Here is a 27,285-nt window from a genome sequence, read left to right as displayed (position 1 = left end):
TCTAACAATACAGACAAGAAATATCCAAAATAACATTCACCGAAAGTGATTAACAGAACAATAAAATTTTCTTCCAAAGCTCCTGTGTCAGATTAACAAGTCTAAATACTTTATCGTAATTTGCTTCTAACAATACATGGCAAAAAGCTGGAAAATAATAATGATGATCAAATTGGATTCACTTAAAGCTTTGCTAACAATTGAAAAGATTGTATTCAAAGTATCTTTGTGGGATTAATATTCTAATCAATTACAATATCTATCTATAATAAAAAATCTTGCATCGGCATGCATTTTCCATCTTCAAAAGCTTGCATCCTGTTATTTTTGTCACTTTTTTTTCATTTATAAATTCCTAATTCCACATTTCTAATGGAAACTGCCTATACAAACTTGTAAAAATATATTTACACACTCCCACCAGTGGTGGCACCATAGTGCCTAAGTTTTGCATCTCCCAGCTCCTGAGCTTCTACTGCAGAGAAACTCCAAGCTCCAACCAACTCTATTTCTCTGCATCCTAAATTGATGTACATTTTTGCTATTTAACTTTAATGTAAAATCAAATTATTATTTAAAAATAAAGACAATTTATAACTTTTTAAAATGAGGACTGAATTGTGTCTGTGTGCACTGGTTTAACTATCTCCATCCTGTGACCCTGCTTCATGTGAAGACTGTACTTGGTTTTGACCCTGTGTGCAATACCATGAGAGATTGATTAGTCAGATGTAAAGATATCTTTATATAAAATTATCTGTTGCAGTTAATTGAATTTAGTGTATGAATTAATTTGTCAAAAGTCTTAATGTAAAGTGTTTTCTGATGGAAAATAAATTCAGTTTTTCCATGTTTATATTGTAATCAAACTACACACAACAGTGTGAAATTAGTATTTGTGAAGTATTTAAACTTTATGATCTAACACTTCGAGAGAAAAAGCTTTAAAAGGGAATTTTATTGTGCTTTTTTTTTTACTTTGGTTGAAGGTTATTTAGGATTTTTACTCTTTAATCCTATGAGTACATTTTTCCTCTCATAAGGAATGTGTTGATTTTCTCTTCCAAAGATTCTGTGGATCCTGCATTTGTGATGTATGATGACACTAATTCAATAAGTTTACAACTCTAATTTTGAGCTTTAAGTTGCATCTAGATCATGATTTCCTAAGCTTATAATAGTGATCTGCAGTACCTGCAGAAACAACCTCCTGGCATTCCTTTTATCAATTCCTTTTATAATATTAACATGGGTCCCAAATTTATATTTTTCCAACAATGAGAATCTTCTGAGTTTTTCCTTGTAGTTAAATTATCCAAGCCTCTGGTTGCCTCTCTTGGATCTTTTCTGGTCCCCTCATCATCTTGTCAGTGTGGAGTTCAGAACTGGGCATAAACTCCAATCCCAATAACCAGTGCTCTGTAAAGCTCAATTTATTACCTTTCATTGGCACGTCCAAAAAATGTCGAGCAGCTATTGAATAGTAAAAGGAACCATTTGTTGTCTTTAAGGGTTTTATACCATTATGTAAGCAAAATTGTCCACATCAACATTTATAGTAGTATAAGAAATGAGTTTATAGTGTATTTCGATAGAACTACTCCAAACTTGGAGAACTGAAGGGTAGATATTTCTAATGAGTATGTAGGGTGGTAGTGCCAGCAGAAGTGTTCATTTAAAACTTCCATGGAATAATTGCATCACTGGTATGACTATAACAAGATACATTTTTTTTTGCAGCTGTAAGCTGTAGTGCAACTATAATGAAAATGCAATACGTAATGGGGGGAGAAAATCAATGTTTTTTTTCTTGGACTCCAATTTGCTGAGCTATAGCCATTCTTTTTCATCCTTCTGGGAGAGAATGTTTTGCTGTGGATTTGATTGAGACTCATAAGAACATAAGAAATAGGAGCAGGAGTAGGCCAATCGGCCCCTCGAGCCTGCTCCGCCATTCAATAAGATCATGGCTGATCTGATCCTAACCTCAAATCTAAATTCATGTCCAATTTCCTGCCCGCTCCCCGTAACCCCTAATTCCCTTTACTTCTAGGAAACTGTCTGTTTCTGTTTTAAGTGCATAAGTGCAGACTTCTGCATAAGTGTTTTTCAGGCAAAAGAAGCAACATTAGTTCTATTATGCCATATAAGCAAACAATAGCTTATTGAGAGCTGAGTGTCAATTCCTCTTGCTGTTCCTCCCAGCTTAGATAGAACAAAGTGGAAGAAATTGTTTTGTGGTTTAGCGAATTTGATTACAGAAACTGATCTTAATTTTTCTTTATCTGTAATCTTTTATGAAACAAAATCTTAAATCAAGTTCTCAGATGACTTTCGTGGTCATTTGGCCTACCACCCTTCTGTAGATGGAAACACTAGAAAATCCTGTAGTGAAGTGTTCAAAATCATGAAGGGTTTTGATAGAGTAAATAAGGAGAAACTGTTTCCAATGGCAGAGGGTCAGTAACCAGAGGACACAGAGGTAATTGGTAAAAGAACCAGAGGCGATGTGAGGAAAAATGTTTTTATGCAGCGAATTGTTATGATCTGGAATGCACTGCCTGAAAGGGTAGTGGAAGGCAGGGCTATGGAGAAAGAGCAGGGGAGTGGGACTAAGTGGATAGCTCTTTCAAAGAGCTGGCACAGGCACAATGGGCTGAATGGCCTCCTTCTGTGCAATATAATTTTATGATTCTACGAGACTTGCAAGGTATTCAGAAGATCAGGCCCATTTTTTTTCACCTTATGCCACTCTCTCTTATCTGCCAGCTGGTGTATGCATTCTTTTTATACTGATGTTCCGCAATCTTGTGATTGTCTCTCGAAACAGTTGCACTGTTGATACTAATTTCTGAATCCCTTGTATGTCCATCATGTCTGGTATTTGGATCAGGTTGTTTGCATTTTCATTCTCCTTAATTAACTAAGCATAGTCATTGGAGAGCCTGGTAGTTTGTGCTGTAATATCCTATTACTGCTCTATACAATAAGTACCTGGTTTTACAACTTAAAATCTATAACTTCCATAAATATTTTTTTGGGGTGGGAGGGATATGGTAGACAGACTAGCAGAACAGGAAGACAGGTGGAAGATAATGTTTAATGTGGATATGTGTGAGGTAACACATTTGGGGAGATAAAATGTTTGGGAAGACACTGAAGGGCGTTGATGCTGCTCCTTGAAGACATCATCAGAAAACACGTCAGGTTCCACATGTACGCTGATGACTCCCAGCTCTACCACACCACTAACTCTCTTGACCCCTCCACCGCCTCTGATTGTCATGCTGCTTGTCCGATATCCAGTACTGGATGAGCAGAAATTTCCTCCAACTAAATATTGGGAAGACTGAAGCCCATGTCTTCGGTCCCCACTGCAAACTTTGTTCCCTAGCCGCCAACTCCATCCCTCTCCCTGACCACAGTTTGAGGCTGAGCCAGACCGTTTGCAACCTTTGGCATCCTATTTGAACCTGAGATGAGCTTCCGACCCCAAATCTGCTGCATCACCAAGATCACCTACTTCCACCTTCGTAACATCACCTGTCTCCACCCTGCCTCAGTTCATCTGCTGCTGAAACCCTCATCCATGCCTTTGTTACCTCTAGACTTGACTATTCCAATGCTCTCCTGGCTGGCCTCCCATCTTCCGCTCACCATAAACCTGAGCTCATCCAAAACTCTGCTGTCTGTATCCTAACTCGCACCAAGTCCCATTTGCCCATCACCCCTGTTCTCGCTGACCTACATTGGCTCCCAGTCCGACAACGCCTCGATTTTTAAAATTCTCATCCTTGTTTTCAAATCCCTCCATGGCCTTGCCCCTCCCTATCTCTATAACCTTATCCAGCCCTACAATCCTCCGAGATCTCTGTGCTTCTCCGATTCTGGCCTCTTGTGCATCCCCGATTTTAATTGCTCCATCATTGGAGGCTGTGCCTCCAGCTGCTTAGGCCTTAAGCTCTCGAATTCCCTCCCTAAACTTCTCCGCCTCCATTCCTCTCTCTTCTCCTTTTAAGAAGCTCCTTAAAACCTACCTCTTTGACCAAGCTCCTGTCATAATATCTCCTTATGTGGCTCGGTGTCAAATTTTGTTTGATAAGACTGCTGTGTAGCGCTTGAGATGTTTTACTATGTTAAAGGTGCTATATAAATGCAAGTTGTTGTTGATTAATAGAGACACCTAAGGATTCAAATACTTAATTCCCTGAAAGTGCAAGTGCAGATAGATAAAGCCAACAGCATTTTATAAATAGGGGCTTGGAGTACAAGAGTAAAGAAGTAATACATTTTTAAGCCACAGTTATGAGGAGAGATTTGAGCTACTGGGACTATTTCCACTGAAGCAGAGAAGGTTAAGAGAATATTTAAGACGTGTTGAACAAAAAATTGAAAGGTTTTGAGAGAATGAATGGGGAAAGACCATATCCTTTCAATGGAGTAAATGAAAAATTTAAAATTGTTAGGAAAATGTCCTTTTATGCAGAGCATTGTTAGAGCATGCAATACTTTGCCACAGAGATTAGCTGACAGACCATTGGATCTTTTAAGGTAAAATTGGAGAAATATTTGAAGTATAGGAAGCTATAGGGCTTTGGGGAGAAAGCAGGACAGTGGGATAAGTTTTGGATTGCTCTAGCAAGAAGTCAGCACAGACTATTGCTGAATGGCCTTCTGTGCAGTAAACTTCTTTTGTTCTAACTACTTGTTTTATTTCCCTATTTAATTTTGTCGCTCATCTCATATTATTTGAAATGTGTACTTAGCACACAATGTTTAAGCATTAATTCAATGGTATTGATTTCAAATTCTTATCTGTTCTCTTTGCTCACCCCTCCTTCTTCTGGTCCCCACTCCAAAACACGGTGCCCACTGCTGCAATTCTGTGGTTTGCAGTTGTGTTGCTATGTGAAAAGACACTTTATATGTTGGCTGGTTAACTGATAATTTAGAAGTAATGAGCAGTTTTTCAGCTACATGCAGGATAATATGCAGAGGGTGAGATGTAAAATGACATGGGAGGGATGAAAGGCATTTTGGAAATACAAACTAACTTTTCTTTTTATTCCTTTCTGTACAGCTCTGATTTTTCTGTTCTATCTGGTCTTTTATGGCTTCCTAGCTGGTCTGTTCAGCTTCACCATGTGGGTTATGCTTCAGATGCTAGATGACTACACACCCAAGTATCGTGACAGAGTATCCAGTCCAGGTAAGTTCATATTGATAATTGTTTGAAGAATACTTGTTGATAATCAATTTTTTCAGTACTGAACAACAGATCTAATTTTTGTTTTAAAAAAATTCACAATTGCTTGGATTAGTAGTAGCGCACCTGTCTCTAACTGAGAAGATTTTGGGCTAAAGTCTACTCTAGGATTTTAATACATAATCCAGGCTGACACTTCAGTGGAGTACTGAGGGAGTGCTGCTTTGTCAGAGGTGATGTTTTTTGAATGACACGTCAAACCGAGACCCCATTTGCCTGTTCAAGTGGACACAAAAGATCCCATGGCACTATTCAAAGAAAAGCAGTGAGTTCTAGTGTTATATATCCCTCAGCCAACACCACCAAAACAAATTATCTGGTCAGTTATCTCATTTGCTGTTTGTGGGACCTTGCTGTGTGCTAACTTGCTGCCATGTTTGCCTACAAAACAGTGACTACACTTCAAAAGTAATTCATTGACTGAGAAGCAGTTTGGGATGCCCTGAGAACACGATAAATGCTATACAAATACAGGAAGAAAATATGAATATGATCGTTTTAGGGCTCCTTTTAATTGTATAATCTTTTTAGAGCATGTGGCAAGCAAAATATATACTGAATATATCCACTGAAATTGTGGCAGCTCAAATTAGTTTGTGTAATAGAAACAATGTAGCTTATCGATAGACTTTCCCAAATCGCCTCTCCTTTGTTCTTCTGTGTTGAGCGGATTGGTTTATAGTTATCTGGTTTCTCCCCTTTTGAACAGAGGTGTTAAATTGACAACTCTCTAGCCCTCTGACACTTCTATATCTAAGGATGTTCGAAAGATTGTGTTTAGAGTCTATACAATTTCCTCACGACTTCTTTCAGCATTCTAGGATGCATGCTACCAGGGCCTGTTGCCTTTTCCACTTTTGAGTTCTGCCAATTTTTTTTCTGTACTACTTCCTAATCTATAGTTACGCTATCTAATTGGTCCACCTCCTCCCATTTGTTCCCACTACAACACTTCTATGAAAACAAAGGTATAGTACTTACTTAGGATCTCTGTCATTCCTTCATTCTCCATTGGAAGATTTCCTTTTTAATCCTACCCTTTCTTTATCTTTTTGCTTTTTATGATTTTATAAAATCCTTTACTATTTCCCTTTTTGTTACCTGCTGTTTTTTCTTGCTACCTCCTCTTAACCATTCTCATCTTTTTGCTTCCCCTTTATATTTTCTACTCTGCTTGATTTTGCTTTTATATTATTATATTTGTCACATGCCCCTCTTTTTAAAAAAAAAAGTCTTTAATTTCTACCCAATTAAGGAACTCTAGCCTTTGCTGTGCCACTTTTACTTCTTGTGTGAATACGTCTAGTCTGTACCTTACTCATCCTGTGTTTGAAGGGTTCCCACTGTTTGTACACAGTCTTACTTTCCAAGTTTTCTTTCCAGTTTATCGGGGCTGGTTCTCTTTTTATCTCATTGAAATTGACTTTATTCCAGTCAAGTATCTTTATCTTGTAAGGACTGTTTCATTTTCTTTTTAATTTTACATCAAACCTTGTTATGGTAATTTTTTCCTAGATGTTCCCTTAGCCTTGCATTATCTACCTGCTCACTTTCATTTTCTAGAATGAGAGCCAGCGCTGCCTCTTTTTTGTTAGAGCAAAGCGGACTGACCAAGAAAGCAGTGTTTGACATATTCTCGACACAGCTACCCTTCTTTGCCAGTTACATTATTCTCACTGCAGTCTACTTTTGGATAATTAAAGTCACTCATTATTCTAGACCTGTTCCTGCATTTATTTTCTTAATTGGTCTACAGAGGTCTTCGTCTTCATCTCCATCTCCTTTTCACTGTTTGGCAGTCTATAATATACTCCCATTTAAGTAACAGTACTCTCCTTATTCCTAAACTCTGACCAAAAAGATTCAGCTTTTACACTATGTATTAGTGTTGTAATGGTATCTTTGATTAACAATACCACACTTTCTTTTTTTCTACCCGCTTCCTCCTCAATATTTTGTAACTAGGATTGTTAGCTCCAAAAGCTACCCTAGCCTAAGCCATGTTTCTGCTAATCATAGGAAAGTTACAGCACAGAAGGTGGTCATTCGACCCATCAAGTCTGTGCCGACTCTATGCAAGAGCAATCCAGCTAGTCCCACCACCCCCACCGCCCCCCCATCCCAATCCCCATAGCCCTGCAAGTTTTTTCCTTTCAAGTACTTATCCAGTTCCCTTTTGAAAGCCATGATTGAATCTGCCTCCACCACCCAACCTGTCAGTGCATTCCAGATCCTAACCACTCACTGCGTAAAAAAGTTTTTTCTCATGTCACCTTTGGTTCTTTTGCCAATCACCTTAAATCTATGCCCTGTGGTTCTTGACCCTTCTGACAATGCGAACCGTTTCTCTCTATCTACTCTGTCTCGACCCTTCATGATTTTAAATACCTCTATCAAGTCTCCTCTCAACCTTCTCTGTTCAAAGGAGAACAACCCCAGCTTCTCCAGACTATCCACGTAACTAAAGTCCCTCATCCCTGGAATCATTCTCGTAAATCTTTTCTGCACCCTCTCTAAGGCCCTCACATCTTTCCTAAAGTGCAGTGCCCAGACCTGGACACAATATTCCAGTTGTGGTCGAACCTGTGTTTTATAAAGGTTTTAGAAATGGCCAATTTTTACGCGTGAACCCACATAATTGGTGCTCATAGAATCATACAGCACAGAAGGAGGCCATTCGGCCCACCTTGCCAGTGCCGGTTCTTTGAAAGAGCTATCCAGTTAGTCCCACTCACCTGTGCTTCCCCATGGTCCTGCAATTTTTTTCTCTTCAAGTACATATCCAATTTCCTTTTGGAAGTTACTATTGAATCTGCTTCCACCACCCTTTCAGGCAGTGCAAGGCTTTTATATCAGACTCCCTCATTGCAATGTGTGCCTTTGGCTCTCCAATTTTATGACAATACTTTATACATTAATGCACATGCAATTCAAATCACCTATCTGGCAATTTTATTGATTCTGTTGTCTTTCTAATCTGGTTTTCTCTTTTTCTACACTCCTTGTCTCTTTTGCTGTGGTTTTCATTTAGTTAACCAAATTTTGCACTTTGCATTCTTCGAGATACCAATGAAATCTTGTCTGAGTGCAGACCAAGTGGTCATATTTGCCAACAGACTGAGTGATTGGGAGTTAGGTTAATGCTAGATTTTGAGTAGATACCGCCTCCGGTTGGGTGAATGGACCACCAGTTGAGACTACTTATTACTGAAGGAAAATGATGCATGGGCAAGACGGGCTGCCTTTGCTGCCTAGCTAATTCTGAATGAAGAGAATTCCTGCCCTAGAGGAAATTAAATTGTAAGTAGTTTCTGGCAAAAAAGACTGAGTCCTCAACAGATAAACTGTTGTCCTACAATACAATAGTGACTACGCTTCAAAAGTACTTCATTAGTTGTAAAGTGCTTTAGCATGTCCTGTGGTCACAAAAAGGGGCTATATAAATGTAAGTCTTTTTCTTTGTCAGAACATTTTCCTTGAAGAATAATTTAGTTCAAAGTCCTATGTTGTCCTACCAGTTGGAAGTTAGAAGCCCATATTAGGGGAGGGGCGGTGATGGTGCGGGGGGGGGGGGGGGGAGAAAGGAGAATGGAGAAAATCAACTTTCACAGTTTGCCAAAAGATCATGCAGTCCAGGACTTATAACATTGTCCAATGAAACTCCTGTTTTTGGATGGGAATTATTTTTCATTGAACAAATTGAGTTCACACCGGAAAACTGTTCAAAAAGCAGGAGCGAAACTACTGCTATATCCAGGTTCAGCTTAGTCAGGCAACTCAGACTCGAGGGAATTCCAGACAGTTGTCCTTTATGTTCCCAGGGAAGTCGTAGCTAGGGGGCAAATGTTCCTTAAGTATGGCCAGCAAGGCTCAAAAAGAGAGTGTCTGCTGCTGCTTCCAGTTACTCATCCTGTCCTGCTTGCCACCATCCCATCTGAAGCTGTTGGGCTTCAAAACTGCCACTTTGACTCATGCATTAATATGTCAGCAAACTGAATTCATTGGACTATACTTAATCTGGATCGAGGATAGGGCTGTTCATTCATGTCCAAAATTAGTTTCATTTTAACTGTCTCAGGAAATTGGTGTACTGAAGTTTTATCTACTCTCATGGCTTCTCTGTCAAGAGGAGATGCCATAGGGTTGACACATGCCATAAATAGGGCATTACTACATAGATGGTATGAAGAACCTTTGCCAGTCTTCAGTTTTATTTTCCTAATGTCTCATCAACCGTTGTTAATTCCTCACCTATAGTGTTTGTACATCTGTGATATGTTTCCTGATTCAACATTGAGGTTGATTAAATGAATGAATGTTAATTGCATAGTGTTTGTAGCATTTGCCATCTTTTAAGTACAGACTTCATATAAAAAGCTTTGTCCTGACCACCCCTCTCTTTCTGACCTGGTATGGCTAAGACTTGTGGCTTACTTTGCTTTTGGGTATATAAATTTTAGAACATTCTTAACTATTTTATATTTCATAATTCATGTGATTATTGTTAATTGTCACTAGTTGAGTGACAGTGTTTGCTCCAAAAGTAGATTGGAATGTTTTAGAACTTTTAGCTAGACTCTGATCCTACCTAAAATGTTGTTTAACAAAGAATTGGGAATGCAATTAGTGAGGCTAGTCAGTTAGCAGGATGTGGGGAAGGTGACCTGATTTGAAAGTGTGAAATTTAAAGGGTCAGCATCACTGTGATTCCCCTGCTTGTGGATGGAGAATTTGTGTAGAGGCTGAACTTTAAAGAATGGCAGGCTCTACTTAGTGCAGGTAAACTAACTTTACTCTAGACCATGGAGAAATTTTAGATATCAGTACTAGTCCTGGCTCATAATAACCTTCTCCTTTTAACTGTAAACTACAAACACTGGACAATACATGCACAAACATTGTGTGTACATGTACTCAAATATGGAAATGCAGAGGTAAAGTATATTTGAAGATTATTTCAGCCTGAATGTGCTTTCTGCATTTTTCTGGAACAATTTTCACAGAATTTATTCACTTTTTTTTGCAAAGTGTATATGTAACGGTGGGTTTGTAATGCAGGAATTTGTCTGTTAATGTAGTAGACAATTAATCTTCATTTTGGCTAAACCTTAAGGATTTTTGAAACACAAAGGGTCAAAAGTTTGCCTAGAATGGAAGAAAGGAATGCAGCTGGATATTTAAAACTTTTTTAATATGTTCTTTAATGTACAAATAGATATACTTATTGCAATCTGTTTCCTTTCATTTGTAGGTCTTATGATTAGACCAAAAGTAGGATCTGCCCTGGAAATTGTATTTAACAAATCTGATGCTAAGTCTTATGAAAAATATGTAGCTGCTCTTGATGGCTTTCTAAAACGTGAGTATTGATTAATTTGCATATTTTTCAATGTTCTTTGTGTGCTTAATTCATTTTTATTGAAATATATCTTTTTTTTAAATAGCTTACGATGATTTGATGCAAGCACAAAAAAATATTCTTTGTCACCCTGGAGTGTACCTCACACAGCCTGAAAGTATAAAGGAGAAAAAGGCCTGTCAGTTTAACCGCACAATGCTTGGTGACTGTTCTGGAAGCAACAATGGCAGTTTTGGCTATAATGAGGGAAAGCCATGTGTTCTTGTTAAAATGAATAGGGTAAGTATTCCTTAAGAAATATCTGTTTGAAAATACTCTAACTAGCCAGTTTTGAAACTAAATCTTATGATTTTTTTTCTAGATAATTGGACTAGAGGCAGGTGCAGGAAACAATCCTATAGTAAACTGTTCAATCAAGGTTAGTTATAAACCATATTTCTGTATTAGGTTCTGTTCTCGCTAAATATTTTCTTAGTTGCAGGTTTTAGGACTCCGCTAAATGCAGCAAAAAGCATTGTATAGAGAGGTGTGGTGGTTCTCTCTCCTTTTCATCACCCCCCCCCCCCACCCATAAATCCAATCAAATCATCTTCACCTTTTTATAAGACTAAATTTATGCAAGGAGCTTTCAGATTTTAAACTTCACATAAAGTTTCACTGTGTTAGCAACACTAGTCCACCAAATTGAGCAAGTGGCATTGCTGTTGTGCAGACAAGGTAGCAGTGGGACCAAGAGAAAATGTTACCACAGTCTCTGCAAATGATGCAGCATTCGGACTGGAGGAAGGCGTACAATGGTGTTCCCCAGGGGTCAGTGCTGGGACCACTGCGTTTCTTGATACATATTAATGACTTGGACTTGGGTGTACATGGCCCAATTTCAAAATTTGCAGATGACACAAAACTTAGAAGGGTAGTAAACAGTGAGGAGGATAGTGATAGACTTCAAGAGGATATAGACAGGCTGGTGGCATGGGCAGACACGTGGCAGAAGAAATTTAACACAGAAAAATGCGAAGTGATACATTTCAGTAGGACGAATGAGGAGAGGCAATATAAACTAGAGGGCACAACTCTAAAAGTGGTACAGGAACAAAGAGATCTAGGGGTATATGTGCACAAATCGTTGAAGGTGGCAGAGCAGGTTGAGAAAGTGGTTAAAAAAGCATACGGGATCCTGGGCTTTATAAATAGAGGCATAGAGTACATGATGAACCTTTATAAAACACTGGTTTGGCCACAACTGGAGTATTGTGTCCAGTTCTGGGCACTACACTTTAGGAAAGATGTGAAGGCCTTAGAGAGGGTGCAGAAAAGATTTACTAGAATGATTCCAGGGATGAGGGACTTTAGTTAAGTGGTTAGACTGGAGAAGCTGGGGTTGTTCTCTTTGGAACAGAGGCAGTTGAGAGGAGATTTGATAGAGGTATTCAAAATCATGAAGGGTCTAGACAGAGTAGAAAAAGAGAAACTGTTCCCATTGACGGAAGGATCAAGGACCAGAGGACGTAGATTTAAGGTGATTGGCAAAAGAACCAAAGGTGACATCTGAGGGAAAAACTTTTTTACACAGCGAGTGGTTAGGATCTGGAATGCACTGCCTGAGGGGGTGGTGGAGGCAGATTCAATTGTGGCCTTCGAAAGGGAACTGGATAAGTACTTGAAAGGAAAAAATTTGCATGGCTACAGGGAAAGGGCGGGGGGGGTGGGACTAGCTGGATTGCTTTTGCATAGAGCTGGCACGGACTTAATGGGCTGAACGGCCTCCTTCCGTGCTGTAACCATTCTATGATTATAGTAAATATACCACAAGCCTGTTAAATCTCCACAAGTTTGCCATTTTTACAAATTATTTTGCTCTTCTCCCATACTTTCCATTATTTTTTTTAACCCTCTTCCCAATTTTTAATTATTTATTTCACTTTTTTATTTTTAGCTTTTTAATTTTTAATATTCCCTTCTAATTTGCCTGACCCAAAGCTGCCCTTCCCTCATGGCATGGCCACAAGCTGCAGACTGTTCAGTCTCTGCTCTGCCTAGGACCAGAGGCAGCCTCTGCTCTGCAGTCTACTCTTCAGTCCTGGAATGGTTTGTGTTTACAATGTTGAAATCATTTAAGTATTGGCTATTTATATATTGATTTTTAATATTGGAATTCTAATTTATTGCTCATTTATGTACGATTTAATATTCCATTGGCTGTTTTGTATAACAATTTATAGTGATATCTTTGATCTACTGGATATAATTATAAATTGAAATATTGGGTATTTTATACAATTATAATTGGGTATTACTATGATTTCATATTTGAGTGTTTATATAATGGAATAAACTCTATTTGTTATCTATATATAAATAAAGGTTTTTCTTTTCTATAATTGTCCATTATGTCCTGCAGATCTGCTTTAGTCCATCCTAACTATTTGACCATTAATGCAATAATGCTTATGTGGTTATCAGTCTGTGCACCCCTGGCCCAACTATTGCTCTGTAGCTGAGTCCTACCTTCCCAATTCCTCTGAGCCCAAACTTGTTTTCTAAGTACCAGCTCCCACTCCCTGCCCATGACCTACCTACTCATCGCACACATGATATGCCTCAGGTCCTAATACCAAAGAGTCAAGATCTTTTCGTGGTTATCAAAGATTTGGAGCTTCGAGTCTGCCTCCAGGTCTCCATGACAGGTGAGAGTAAAAGGAAAGCGGGAGAGGCACAGAAAGGGTGCAGAAGCATACAAGATGCCGGACACAGAAAGGCCAGTAGAGACTTCCATAATGAAAGGCAGCATATGAGAGGCAAACAGAGTAAGAGTTGTACAGGAAAGGAGATAGAATTGAGGAGAGTCTTGCATAAAGAGTGAGAAACACTTGTAGACCTGGAGATGACAAGAGTGCATGAGGCATCAGAAAAAGAAAAGAGACAGTGGAAGACCAATAAATGCAAATAATTAATTTGGGAGACACAGGAAGAGCTCTTTTTTCCCCCCATAAGGAATGGCATGGGAGATGAACTGGTAAGTAACGTTATGTCTCACCATTAAGAATGAGTGAAATGGTGTCTTACTTTCAAAGTACAAGTGTAATTTTTCCTACATGGGTTGACTATATTGTTTTCTTTCTATTCTTCTAATCCACCCCCACCCCCAACAAAAATACCTTTGTGAAGGTCTCTGTAGGCCATCGCCCTTGTGATTCAGCACATGCTGTACTTGAGGGGGTGGTCAATAGAAGATGACAAAAGCCTGAAGTGCCTTTTCCAACTTTTTCCCCTCCAGGTGGGAAAGTGCTCAGAACTCAGTCATCATCCACCCAGCTTCAAAATCTTGCCTTCTTTATTCTCTTGCTGTGGAGAGTTTTTTGGCCACCATCTTCAAAATCCTTTGTGTTTAAGTTTTTTTTAACTTAGAATACATTATTTTATATCATGTGAGTTGTAGAATTAGGATGAGCTTTTAATTCCATAACTTGATAAAATTCTCTTTAAAGGAAGGAGTATCTAAAGTGAGTAGTTTCTGTACTACATGGGTAAAAGCCCATGGGATGCAGGGAAATGTGGCGAATTGGCTCAGTAACAGGAAACAAAGGGTAAAAGTCGATGGATGTCTTTGAGAATGGAAATCCATTTCTAGTGGTGTGCCACAGGGCTCAGTGTTGGGTCTCTTGCTGTTTGTGGTATATATTAATGATTTGGACTTGAATGTAGGGGGCATGATTGGCAAATTTGCAGATGACACAAAAATTGGCCGTGTAGTTGATGGTGAAGAGGATAGCTGTAGACTCCAAGAATGTATCAATGGGTTGGTGGAGTGGGTGGAAAAGTGGCAAATGGAGTTCAACCCGGAGAAGTGTGAGGTAATGCACTTAGGGAGGGCAAACAGTAAAAGGGAATACGCAGTAAGGGGGAATATATTGAGGGGTAGAGGAAGTGAAAGACCTTGGAGTGCATGTGCACAGGTCCCTGAAGGTGGCAGTACAGGTAGATAAGGTTGTGAAGAAGGCATACGGAATGCTCTCCGTTATTAGCTGAGGTATAGAATACAAAAGCAGGGATGTAATGATGGAACTGTATAAAACGCTGGTAAGGCCACAGCTGGAGTATTGTGCGCAGTTCTGGTCACCACATTACAGGAAGGACGTAATTGCTCTGGGGAGAGTACAGAGAAGATTAACAAGAATGTTGCCAGGGCTTGAAAATTGCAGCTACGAGGAGAGATTGGATAGGCTGGGGTTGTTTTCCTTGGAACAGAGGAGGCTGAGGGGAGACTTGATTGAGGTGTACAAAATTATGAGGGGCCTAGATATAGTAGACAGGAAGTACCTGTTTCCCCTAGCGGAGAGTTAAAGAACTAGAGGACATAGATTTAAGCTGATTGGCAGAAGGATGAGAGGGGACATGAGGAAAAACCTTTTTACCCAGAGGGTGGTGGGTGTATGGAATTCGCTGCCTGATTTAGTGGTAGAGGCAGGGACCCTCAACTCTTTTAAAAAGTACCTGGACCTGCACCTAAAGGTGCAGGGCTACGGACCGGGTGATGGAAGATGGGATTAGAATGGGCACCTGGTTGTTCTGCGAGCCGGCGTGGACACGATGGGCCAAATGGCCCCCTTCTGTGCTGTATCTTTTCTATGGTTCTAAGTATCCCTAGTGCCTTTTTATGAAAGAAAAACACTTTTTTTAAGTCATATTTTCTGACCAAAAGTTGACCAGACATTTCAGGTTTGCTTCTCAAAGCAGTGACTTCCCTTTTGAGCTGCCTGGATCTCATTGTGATTGAATTTCATGGGAGATGTTATTTTGGATTTGGTACTGCAGTGTGAGCTGGCTCAACCATTCCAGTGACCTTAATTACATGCATCTGAGTGGCTTCATTTACTACAGCGAAGACTGGCAGTTTGGACCAAATTGGGAGCCTATCCACAGCTGCTGGACATTGGAAAAAGTGCTATCAGCAACATTTATAGCAGCAGTAGCCAGCAGTGCATTTTCTGAAGTCCACCTGCTGCAGATAGATTTACAGGTTAGTCCAAAATGCTGGTCCCCATTTAGAGGAGCAACTCCATTACGCTTGCAACCCCTCCCAATAACTGACATCACTGGAGTGGCCAAGGAGGAACTGGAATAGTATGTCTCTGTGAAGGAGCAGATTTGATGTTTTATAGTTTTCTTGCTATATTTATTTAAGATAAAGTTCCGGCAAGGGATTGGAGCGGGCTACGGGGTGGGTGGGTGGAAGAGAAAGAAGACGGGGGCTGTCTCCTGCTCCTCCTAGCTCCAAAGAAAGGTGTTATTGCGGGAAAAAAAAATTTCAAAAACTTAATCTTTGGCTTGGCGGCCACTGAAGCATCCTGAGGGGGGCAGACCCAACGTCTGGCCTGCTCATGAGATGAACAATTTGTCAAAAGGTTCCTTTTAATAGATGTTAAGCCCCTAATTTACATATTCAAGGGGCCAAACATCTGTCTTAGGCATCCCCCCAGGACACGTTAAATATGGCCTCCACAAATTTGCAGTGGGAGCAACACCTGCGCAGATTGGGCGCATGCTGCCCTACTACTAAATTGGGATGCTTTGTGCCAGTTTTATGCCCGAAAAATAGGTGCCACGCATTCTAATTTCTACTCTAGTTTTTCCAATGTTCAGTTGGAGAAAGTTCTGGCTCAGCCAAAACTTAATGTCAAGTAGTCTGACAAAGCAGGGATGATCATGAAAATTGACCCATGCCTGTGGCTATTGTCTCTGGACATTGTTTTAAGAGTGGAACCAAGTGAGCGTGGTCTCCCAGAGGTGGACCATATAGAACAAGTGTTGGGGAAGGGTGGAATGGTTGATTGCGTCAGAAGCCATGGAGATGTCAAGGAAGAGCAATGTGCCACATGGTAAAGTCGCAATGACCGAGGATATCACTGATGACTTGACTAGGGTAGTTTCCTCCCTTTTGAGCATCTCACGTCCCCCCATCAAGCAAATTCCTAACTATTTTTAAAGCAAGAGCTTCCATCAGTATATTCCTTTTAAAAATGGTTACAGAGAGCTAGGATTAATATTTTCCTGTCTGTCTGTCATCAATGTTCACTGTTTTAAAAGGGGGAATTGGCTGGAAAGAATTTAGCCAAACAAAGTAAGAAAACAGAAATAACATCATCAGAATGTCAGCTTAGCTTAGTTGGTAGGAGTCTTTCTTCTGAGTCAGGTTATGGCTTCGAAGGTTAGTCCAGATCTTGGGTACAGAATCTAAGCTGAGACTTCAGACCAGTATCAAGGAGGTGCTGTCCTTCAGATAAGCTTTTAGGCATAGTCCCTGTTCTAGTGGACTTTGGATCTCATGAATCTTTTTCTGAGGTGATGAGGCACTATGCAAGTCTTTCCATTAAACTGGCAGATCTCCTGTGGCATTGCTCATAGTATGTTGGGATCATTATACAATGTAACGGACAAGAGTAAGGAAGTCTTGCGGCAATTATGCAGGGCTCTGGTGAGGCCACACCTGGAGTACTGTGTACAGTTTTGATCTCCTTACCTAAGGAAGGATATACTTGCCTTAGAGGTGGGACAATGAAGGTTCACTAGATTGATTCCTGAGATGAAAGGGTTGTCCTATGAGGAGAGAGTGAGTAGAATGGGTCTATACTCTCGAGTTTAGAAGAATGAGAGGTGATCTCATTGAAACATATAAGATTCTGAGAGGGCTTGACAGGGTAGATGTTGTGAAACTGTATACCCTGGCTGAAGAGTCTAGAGCTAGGGGGCATAGTCTCAGGATAAGGGTTGGCCATTTAGATAAGGAGAAATTTCTTCATTGAGGATTGTGAATCTTTGGAATTCTGTACCCCAGAGGGCTCTGGATGCTCAGTGGTTGAGACTGAGATTGATAGATTTTTGGACACTAAGGGAATCAAGGGAAATGGGGATCGGGCGAGAAAGCGGAGTTAAGGTTGAAGATCAGCCATGATCTTATTGAGTGGCTGTATGACCTACTCCTGCTCCTATGTCTTATGTTCTTATACAATGTACAGTATAATGAGAGAAATGTTTGTCTTAGTAGCCTTTTCTTAGATGGCACAAAGGAACTGCCTTGAGCAAAGATGCCTTCTGCTCTACTGGAGATAACAGCTGTATGGCTGCAAAGTGGCATATCCTGAGGTCAATTAGAGGCAAGTTGGCAGTATTTCAGGATGTTTATCTTCAGATCAGCAACTGCTTGTAAATCACTGGCTGCATCCTTAGCAGGAAATGACTGGCTTTTTAAAAAATATATTTTGTAAAGATTATTCAATTGTGATGTACTGTTTATGGGATGGTATTTGAAATCGTTGGATGTAGGTGTGGTACTTTCGGGTGAATCTTTGAAATACTTTTAACACTGGATTTTCCAAATCCTCCCGTAAGTAGTGGCTGCGATTTTCCAATCTGCGCTGATGGTGGGTGAGGTGCTTTGTTGCAGTCGAGTACTCAAACTCTTTCCTTTCATGTAGAAATTAATTCCGTCCCCTAGTGTAGATAGGCTCAGTAACTCTTCAGTCAGTTCCCATAACCTTTGTATTCTTTGTCTCAAATATATATGTACTGATGAAGTTCTTTGATCTTGTGACCTAATATTGCTGAACCTTGACCAGTACAATTGTTTGTATTTGGGAACTGGATTTTTATTTATAAAATTTGAGTTTGTTTACTGAATGTAGCATTGAATCATTGTTTTATTTTTGTTTTCTGTATTTATATTCATTTTATTTTACTTTAATGCTGCAAACTTGCAACCTAGTAAAATTTCTGGGTAAGATGCAAGCACTGTATACATTCAGGGGTCTAAAATTCAGAGAAAATTTTAACTTTGCTTTGAAAGCTGCAACAATTGCAGGTCAAACATTCTAGATACCCAGCTTTCAAAACAAAGTATTTCAGCATGTTCTGATTTTCTTTGTGTAGCATTATTGTTATCGTATGCTGTAACATTGAAATTGTTCAGTTTAGCAAATGCAGACAGATATTCTAGATTAAGATTCTGCTTGAATTATGAAGGCATACGAGGCAGTAGAATAATTTGGAAAGTTTTGGGCTATTTAAAATGTTCTTATGATCTGAATGGTTTGATGTTTTATGATTTTCTGTGTAAATCTATACAAATTTAAAACCACAAAGTTAAATTAGCACAAGTATCCTAATTCTACCTACACAACCTCAAAATTGTATAACTCTTCACTTCCCTCAACAATGACTCCTTCTGTTTTCTTGCACTCACTTGGAGACTTCTTGGAATACTTTTACAGAGCATCGGGTGGGCGTGGAGAAGAAAGCAAGAAAGACAAAAGCACTGTCAAAGGGAATGGTCTTTAGTAGGCTTTTGAAGGCAGGGAAGAAGGTAATGAGGTGGATGAGATGTGGACGTAGTGGTTGTCAAATGGCAAGGCATTTGCCATGACACATGTTAGATGGGTGGAGAGTGCGTAAGGTTATACAAGGCTGAAGGAGATTGTGGTGGTAGGGAGGAGTGAGGCCACTGAAGACAAGAATCTCATTCAATTATCTGGGGTACAGGGAGCCAGTGAAACTTGGCAGGGCGAGAATGCAGGCTGGATGAGTTGTGGTTTAAAGAGATGGAAGAAAGAATGTGGAGGAGAGATTTTTGAGGAGGATGGAGTCGTTGATGGTGTTTAAGGCAGCAGAGAGGCAACAAAGCATTCCAGCATATAGCCTACGTTTAGGCAATGCCAAACCTTACTTGATTTGCCTCATCTTCTCTTCTACTGTTTTCAGTCATGGTTGTTTCCTACAATATGGATCTTTTCCTGCCGCTAAAGTTTCTCAAAAAAAAAAAAATTTGATCAGCCAATCTGTCTGTTGGAACCTAGAGGGATTGACTGGAGGCTGGTGTTTTTTCCCACGTGGCTTCAGATAAGATTTCTAAAACAATGTTCTGATGGGTGGGGAGATCTCAGGTAGTCAAGCAGCAGGAAGATTTCTGCTGATTTGTGCTGGTAAGTTGCATTGTTGTAGCTGGTTAACCTTCAACAATACTACTTTGCACACTTCAGGGTCCCTAAGTCTTTGCTCTTGCACTTGCTAACCTGGGTCTAAGTTTCCTGGGCTTAGGTAAGTAGAGTGTGTCCTTGTCGGCGAGTGTGTGCACACCATATCACGTAAACAAACTTAGTGGATTTTTCACTAGTTTGATGTGGAGACTTCAAGTGTGGTCATTGGGTTTCTGTGCATGTTGGACCTGCAGATAACAAAATAAAACTAATTTTCAGAAATATCTGAGTATTCTTTATAATGTAATCTCCAGTAATGGAAGGGGTTTCCAAATAATATACATAGTGACTTAATATTTAATCTTTATTTACTATCACAATGATGACGTGAAGTTAGAATTTGGACATTGAATAGTTATTTTAAAAGTTAACATATTCCTTTTTACTGACTTTGAGGAGGAAAAACCACCTGTCAGAAATAGGTTTTTTTGGAATGGCAAAGTTATTTTAATATTCCTTTCCTCCTGTCACTTGGGCTATGCGTCACTTGGGCCCTGCATTAACATCAACTAAATGGGCAGGCGGGTGATCTGCTCTCGAGTATCAATCAATATCATTCTGAGCTGGTCACTCTGACGTTGGCGACTTTCTTTTTACACTTTCCATCACTCTCTGTGGGGAGACACTTGGCCTTGGCGTGGCACTTTCATAACTTTATAATTGGATTGGGAACTCAATAGTTGGTGGGGAGGGTAGTGGAGAATCACAGCTCTGGATCCACTCCTCAGCACTCCATGGTAGTGTACAATGATGCACCATGCCACCTGATGTGACAGCATGCCACCTGACAAGGAAGACTTTAAAACTCGGATCATACGAATGCACTAAGCATTTGCACAATAATATTTGCACAGGGTAGTTTGAAGATCTCAGTGAAACACATTCTGGTGCCGTGAACTAATACCCTGGTAGAATGTGGATTACATGCCTCTGATACCAAAAGTGGTGAATTCCCAGGCTCCACAATGTTGTCAGAGGGAGGAAGCAAATGACACACAACAACCATCAGTGTTTCATGTTGACAGTTGGCATTCTTCACCTGGTGTCCGCTGTCAGTGTTTGCTGACCAGAATCAGCGCAAGATTTAAACTTCCTGCGGTGTGCTGTGGTCCCCCAGAGCAGAACAGAACTCTTCCTTCCATCTACAGTCCTGGCCACGTGATCAGGTGGTTCTGACGTGTAAGCATATATGGGGCACCCAGTGTATACGTACAATTTACTTAGCTATGTTAAAAATGCAGAAGATTTGTATAAATCCATAAATGGGAAAACGGAAATAGGTTTTTATGCTAGTTTTTTTGGATGATGATAGCATCAACAATAAACTTGAAAGAAACGGATGCAGTAATTGGTATCAAATATGTGATTAGAACCAAAATTAATAGACTTAAATTTTTAATTGCTTGACAGCCCTACTAAAATTAGTTGCTTTATCAGTCCACTTGGTACTGGAATGGGGTGAGGATCAGGAATGGGATGAGGTACAGGGGGAATGAATCTAAAGCAACAGCAGAAATTTGGCATTTTTTTAAAAAAACAGGTAGTAGCAGATGAATTTCCATCATGTAGAGAGCTAGCCTCTTGTAAGCATTGCTGCACTAGAAATGTGGAACAAATTACTGTTTAAAGGGTTGTGCTAAATGTCGTCTTTTACGATTGGTTACTAAACTGTAAAGATTGATGTCTGAATCTATGCACGCTATGTACAAAAATGTTAATTGTGTGCTAGGATTCAGATTAACTTTTGCTTAAATGGTTTTGGATTGTATACCATTTCAGAATTGGAAATCTCCAGTTTAGATGCATTACTTTTACATATGCCTCTACTGCTTTTCTACTCTGAATTTTAGAACCCTGATGTTAATACAATTTTCTGTGATCTAACACTTTTGCAAAATCAGTAGTGTTCTGTTTAGACATTTCAGCTATACAGAAATTTCCAGTAATGCTGGAAATTCTGAACACGAGAGTTTGGGGGAAAAATTTCCAAATTGGGAGCTTGAAGACATGTTGGGACAGAAATCACGCAGAATGGCGAGGCAATGCACACCGCAGGTCCTGCAAATTAAATTAACGAAAATACTTACTGTGGGCTCTGTGGTGTCGAATTGCTTGATTTTGAACTTTAAAAAAGTTGTGTGCTATCAGCGCAGCCTCTGAGCAGCGTGAGTTGGCGCGCGTGGAACAGACTGTGAGAATAGAAGAGAAGCCCACAAAATCTGTCAGGAAAGCAGACTTCATTCATTTAAAGTTAGTATTCTGGATGTCATTGTAAATTTTTTAAAAAATTACTAAAAAGCCAAAGAAATAATTGAATTAAATTAGAGACAGAAGGGGAAAAAAAAAATTTTTAATTTTAATTTTTTTTAATGACCAAAACAATTAAAATAAGGAGTAATATGAGACTCCTTTTTTAAAATTTAATTTTTAGTTGTTTGGCAGTCGTTAAGACTAACCGGTCTTTTAAAACTTAGTTTAGACCTGGTATTTTTAAGCGCACTTGTTAGGTGGCGTAGTTACTTACTTTCCAGCTGGGCAGATCAGCAAGTTTGCGATTTTTCAATGATTTCTGATTGCAGCGTGCGATGGCCCTTTAATTTGAAGCTGTCAAATCGCTGGCGAACCAACAGGAGCAAGCTCACGATTTCCGATTTTAGTGCGCGTGTGCAATTGCGGGAAATAGCTCCTTCAATTCGCTACTAAAAGCGGAGAGTGCTATTGAGCTCCTCCGGTATTTCGGGAGCAATTTCTGGCCCACAACTTTTGATGAAATGTATATTCATTCTATGTATCTTACAATAATGGAAACCTTACATTTAGGACTTTAAAAGGATGTGAAGTAGAATATTGAAGGGTCAGCATGGAGTTGCAAGGTGGTTGTGGGGTACCTTTTTAATTTTTTTCCCCACTCCAGTTGATCCAATGTAGAAACCCAATGGGAGGTAATCTCGTAATGTATATTCGCTTTAGTTCTAATTGTCTGAGCATCTCTTGCAGTGAGATTGTTGCTTTTTTGGAACTTTTTAAAAAGAAAACGGTTTTGACTTTGTTTTGTGAGTGATCATTAGAGGATACTTCATGTTAGAGTCATAGAGTTATACAGCATGGATAGAGGCCCTTCGGCCCATCGTGTCCGCGCCGGCCATCAGCCCTGTCTACTCTAATCCCATATTCCAGCATTTGGTCCGTAGCCTTGTATGCTATGGCATTTCAAGTGCTCATCCAAATGCTTCTTGAATGTTGTGAGGGTTCCTGCCTCCACAACCCTTTCAGGCAGTGAGTTCCAGACTCCAACCACCCTCTGGGTGAAAAAGTTCTTTCTCAAATCCCCTCTAAACCTCCCGCCTTTTACCTTGAATCTATGTCCCCTTGTTATAGAACCCTCAACGAAGGGAAAAAGCTCCTTAGTATCCATCCTATCTATGCCCCTCATAGTTTTGTACACCTCAATCATGTCCCCCCTCAGTCTCCTCTGCTCCAAGGAAAACAAACCCAATCTTCCCAGTCTCTCTTCATAGCTGAAGCGCTCCAGCCCTGGTAACATCCTGGTGAATCTCCTCTGCACCCTCTCCAAAGCGATCACATCCTTCCTGTAGTGTGGCGACCAGAACTGCACACAGTACTCCAACTGTGGCCTAACCAGTGTTTTATACAGCTCCATCATAACCTCCTTGCTCTTATATTCTATGCCTCGGCTAATAAAGGCAAGTATCCCATATGCCTTCTTTACCACCTTATCTACCTGTTCCGCCGCCTTCAGGGATCTGTGAACTTGCACACCAAGATCCCTCTGACCCTCTGTCTTGCCTAGGGTCCTCCCATTCATTGTGTATTCCCTTGCCTTGTTAGTCCCTCCAAAGTGCATCACCTCGCACTTTTCCGGGTTAAATTCCATTTGCCACTGTTCCGCCCATCTGACCAACCCATCTATATCGTCCTGCAGACTGAGGCTATCCTCCGCGCTATTTACCACCCTACCAATTTTTGTATCATCAGCGAACTTACTGATCATACCTTTTACATTCATATCCAAGTCATTAATGTAGACCACAAACAGCAAGGGACCCAGCACCGATCCCTGTGGTACCCCACTGGCCACAGGCTTCCAGTCACAAAAACAACCTTCGACCATCACCCTCTGCCTTCTGCCACTAAGCCAGTTTTGTATCCAAAGTGCCAAGGCACCCTGGATTCCATGGGCTCGTACCTTCTTGACCAGTCTCCTGTGGGGGACTTTATCGAAGGCCTTACTGAAATCCATGTATACCACATCCACTGCGTTACCCTCATCCACACGCCTAGTCACCCCCTCAAAAAATTCAATCAAATTAGTCAGACATGATCTTCCCTTGACAAAGCCATGTTGACTATCCCTGATTAATCCTTGCTTCTCCAAGTGGAGACTAATTTTGTCCTTCAGAATTTTTTCCAATAATTTTCCTACCACTGATGTTAGGCTCACTGGCCTGTAGTTCCCCGGTTTTTCCCTACTCCCCTTCTTGAATAATGGTATTACATTAGCGGTTCTCCAGTCCTCTGGCACATCCCCTGTGGCCAGAGAGGTTCTGAATATATGTGTCAGAGCCCCCGCAATCTCCTCCTTTGCCTCACACAGTAGCCTGGGATACATTTCGTCCGGGCCTGGGGATTTATCCATTTTTAGGCCTGCTAAAACCGCCAATACCTCCTCCCGCTCGATGTTAATATGTTCGAGTATATCACAGTCCCCCTGCCGTATTTCTATGTCTACATCGTCCTTCTCCATAGTGAAAACAGATGCAAAAAATTCATTTAGAACCCCTCCTACATCTGCCGGCTCCACACACAGATTGCCATTTTTGTCCCTAATGGGCCCTATTTTTTCCCTAGTCATCCTCTTACCCTTAATATACTTATAAAACATCTTAGGATTTTCCTTTATTTTGCTCGCCAGTGTTATTTCATGGCCCCTCCTTGATCTCCTAATTTCTTTTTTAAGTATCCCCCTGCACTTTTTGTACTCCTCTAGGGCTTCCTCCGTCTTTAGCCTTTTGTATCTGCCAAAAGCCCTCCTTTTTTTCCTAATCCATTCTCGTATATCCCCTGACATCCAAGGTTCCCTGGGAGTTCTTGGAACCACCCTTGACCTTTACGGGAACATGTTGCCATTGTATGGTCTCAATCTCCCTTCTGAAAGACTCCCATTGCTCCGATGCGGATTTTCCTACAAGCAGCTGATCCCAGTCCATTTTGGCCAGATCCTGCCTTATCCTATTAAAATCGGCCTTCCCCCAATTTAGAACCTTTATTTCTGGCCCCTCCCTGTCCTTTTCCATGACCACCTTAAATCTCACCGAATTATGGTCACTCTCACCAAAGTGCTCACCTACTAGCACTTCTTCCACTTGGCCGGCCACATTCCCTAGAATTAGGTCCAGTACCGCCCCCTCTGTTACTTGATGTCTAGTTTTGTTTTTCCTCCCTTAGCCTGACTGACCTGCCAAAACTGGGTAACTCATTGAGGATTCATTTATCATTCTGATTCACGGTGCAGCAAATTACATGAATTCACTTCACCATCAGACTGGCCATGTCTTCAATTTACAAAATAATGGATGTATTACTAAATCTATAGTTTGTGTTTTTAAAAAATTAACATGTACTTCCTACACCTGCCGGAATCTCTGACCAGTTAGGTAATAGTATCCAACTGTAATATGAGGGATTGTAATCTTTTTTTTAAATCTTTATGCAGAAAGAACCGCACCTGGATGTACAATACTTTGGATCATTTGATAAAATGTACTTTCCATATTATGGCAAAAAAGCCCATGTAAGTTGTTTTAATTTTAATGCTCCACTGTGTTTGAGGTTGCTTGCTTTTGTTAGGTTGGTCTGTATGAGTGCAATCATCTGATTGCTAGTCTCTTGCCCGAAAGGCTGTGAATTGAAATTTTCAAGGCTGAGAGAGGTTTTTGTTAGCTAAGGGTTTCGAGGGATATGGAGCAAAGGCGGGTGAATGGAGTTGAGGTACAGATCAGCCATGATCTAATTGAATGGCAGAGCAGGCTCAAGGGGCTGAATGGCCTACTTCTGTTCCTATCTTCCTATACGTATGTTGAGCTGGCTTTACAATGTTTCTGTGAAATTAGCCAAGTGAAACGTTTTGTTTTGCCATGTAAAGCCAGTAATGGTCATGGCTTCCTATGTGGAGTGTCCTATCTAGAGTTGGGGAAATCAATCCTCCAACTCAGATCTAGTAGAAAATGCTCAGAAGTTAGCTAGCAGAGGTGGTATTAAAGCTTAAAAGATACAAATGCCTGATCTTTGTTTTTGTCCTTTCCTTGTAGGTTAACTACTCACAGCCTTTGGTTGCTGTAAAACTAATGTTGAGTACCAATGATACCAACAAGGATTTAATGATCGAGTGCAAGATAACTGGTGCCAATCTGAAGAATAATGATGACCGCGACCGGTTCTTGGGTCGGGTAGCTTTCAGAGTTCACGTAACAGAATAGCATGAATGGGAGAGCTTGCACGATGACTACTTTGTTGTCTTGTTTTGTTATAATGCGCTGGACCTGCCATTGTAGATGTGTGACCACTTTGAAGGGGGTATGAGCTAGATGGCATTTTATGGTAGCATCATGTTGTGCTTCCAGATATCAAGTGTTAAAACAAACCCTAAATACATAGCTGCCTGCCTTGCCCCTGCCCAACCCCCTGTTGGACCAGTTTACGCACATATTAAGACATCATGCCATAATAAGGGACCTGTAAATAGCTCTACTTATAACTTTGAATAATGGCGGTCTTTGTCCTTTTGTGCTGTGATTTTGCCCCAAGTGAATGTCTAAAGCTTAATGTGCTGTTGCTGTGTACATATTTAATAGGTTTAACACAGGTTAACTTTCATGTAGAATAAGAATGGAAATTTTAGGAAGCAAGACACAAGATCAAATGATACCCCAGGCTGACCGTAAATGATTTTATAACCTTTGCAGAATTATGTCTTTCGTGCAGATGCCTTAAAACCTGTATGAAGAAAAGAGAAAATAAAACTGGATTTTAAACTTTTTTTGTGTGTTGATTGGTGTTTTTAAAAAAAAAATTTGCAAAGCTTTGTCGTCTGCTGAGCAGAAACTTTTAAAGTAGCAGTTATCCTAACCATGTTGTCCAATAGAAATTGCTGAATAGCTATAAATGTGGCTACGGTAACACCATTTTAGCGGAAAACACCTTGTGTACACTCACATAATACAGATAACTGTACCTCACGTATATTTACTTAAACACCTACCACCATTCATTTCCGAAGAAAGTAAAGCATCAAACGATCAAAAAACACTCTCACTCTGTGTTACCATTCTATCAGCAAATGCACAAAAAGGTTAAAGTACACATGCATGTGCTGAGCAAATATGAATATTGAGATCACATGCCCAACAATGATGTGTATTATTCATTTTTTATTTACTAATCAGAAATGCAATTAGCCACATATAGCTAGTGGCTAATGTATTGGACAACACTGAAATGTATATTTTGTTTACAGCGCCAAAAGGTTCTTGACCAGTGAAGACATTTTTTGCATAATACTAGCATATTCCCCTCTAAACAAGCCGTTACTTGCTGAGAACTGTTTACATTTT

The 27,285-nt window shown here is 40.2% G+C and overlaps 1 protein-coding gene across 1 annotated transcript in view; it reads left to right on the top strand.

Annotated features, from left to right (window-relative positions):
• The window catches only part of atp1b3a (ATPase Na+/K+ transporting subunit beta 3a), a 32,718-nt gene extending 6,008 nt beyond the window's left edge, over positions 1–26,710 (top strand). Inside the window, exons 2-7 of the mRNA XM_067995057.1 lie at positions 5,081–5,209; positions 10,518–10,625; positions 10,711–10,904; positions 10,987–11,043; positions 25,389–25,466; positions 25,984–26,710. Coding sequence (XP_067851158.1) covers positions 5,081–5,209; positions 10,518–10,625; positions 10,711–10,904; positions 10,987–11,043; positions 25,389–25,466; positions 25,984–26,151 — 734 coding nt within the window. The 3' untranslated portion in view covers positions 26,152–26,710. The remainder of the gene's footprint in view (positions 1–5,080; positions 5,210–10,517; positions 10,626–10,710; positions 10,905–10,986; positions 11,044–25,388; positions 25,467–25,983) is intronic.
• The last annotated feature ends 575 nt before the right edge of the window (positions 26,711–27,285 follow it).

Source organism: Heptranchias perlo, chromosome 13 (genome assembly GCF_035084215.1).
Source record: "Heptranchias perlo isolate sHepPer1 chromosome 13, sHepPer1.hap1, whole genome shotgun sequence".
Lineage (NCBI taxonomy): Eukaryota > Metazoa > Chordata > Chondrichthyes > Hexanchiformes > Hexanchidae > Heptranchias > Heptranchias perlo.
This window is presented reverse-complemented; position numbering and strand designations above follow the sequence as displayed.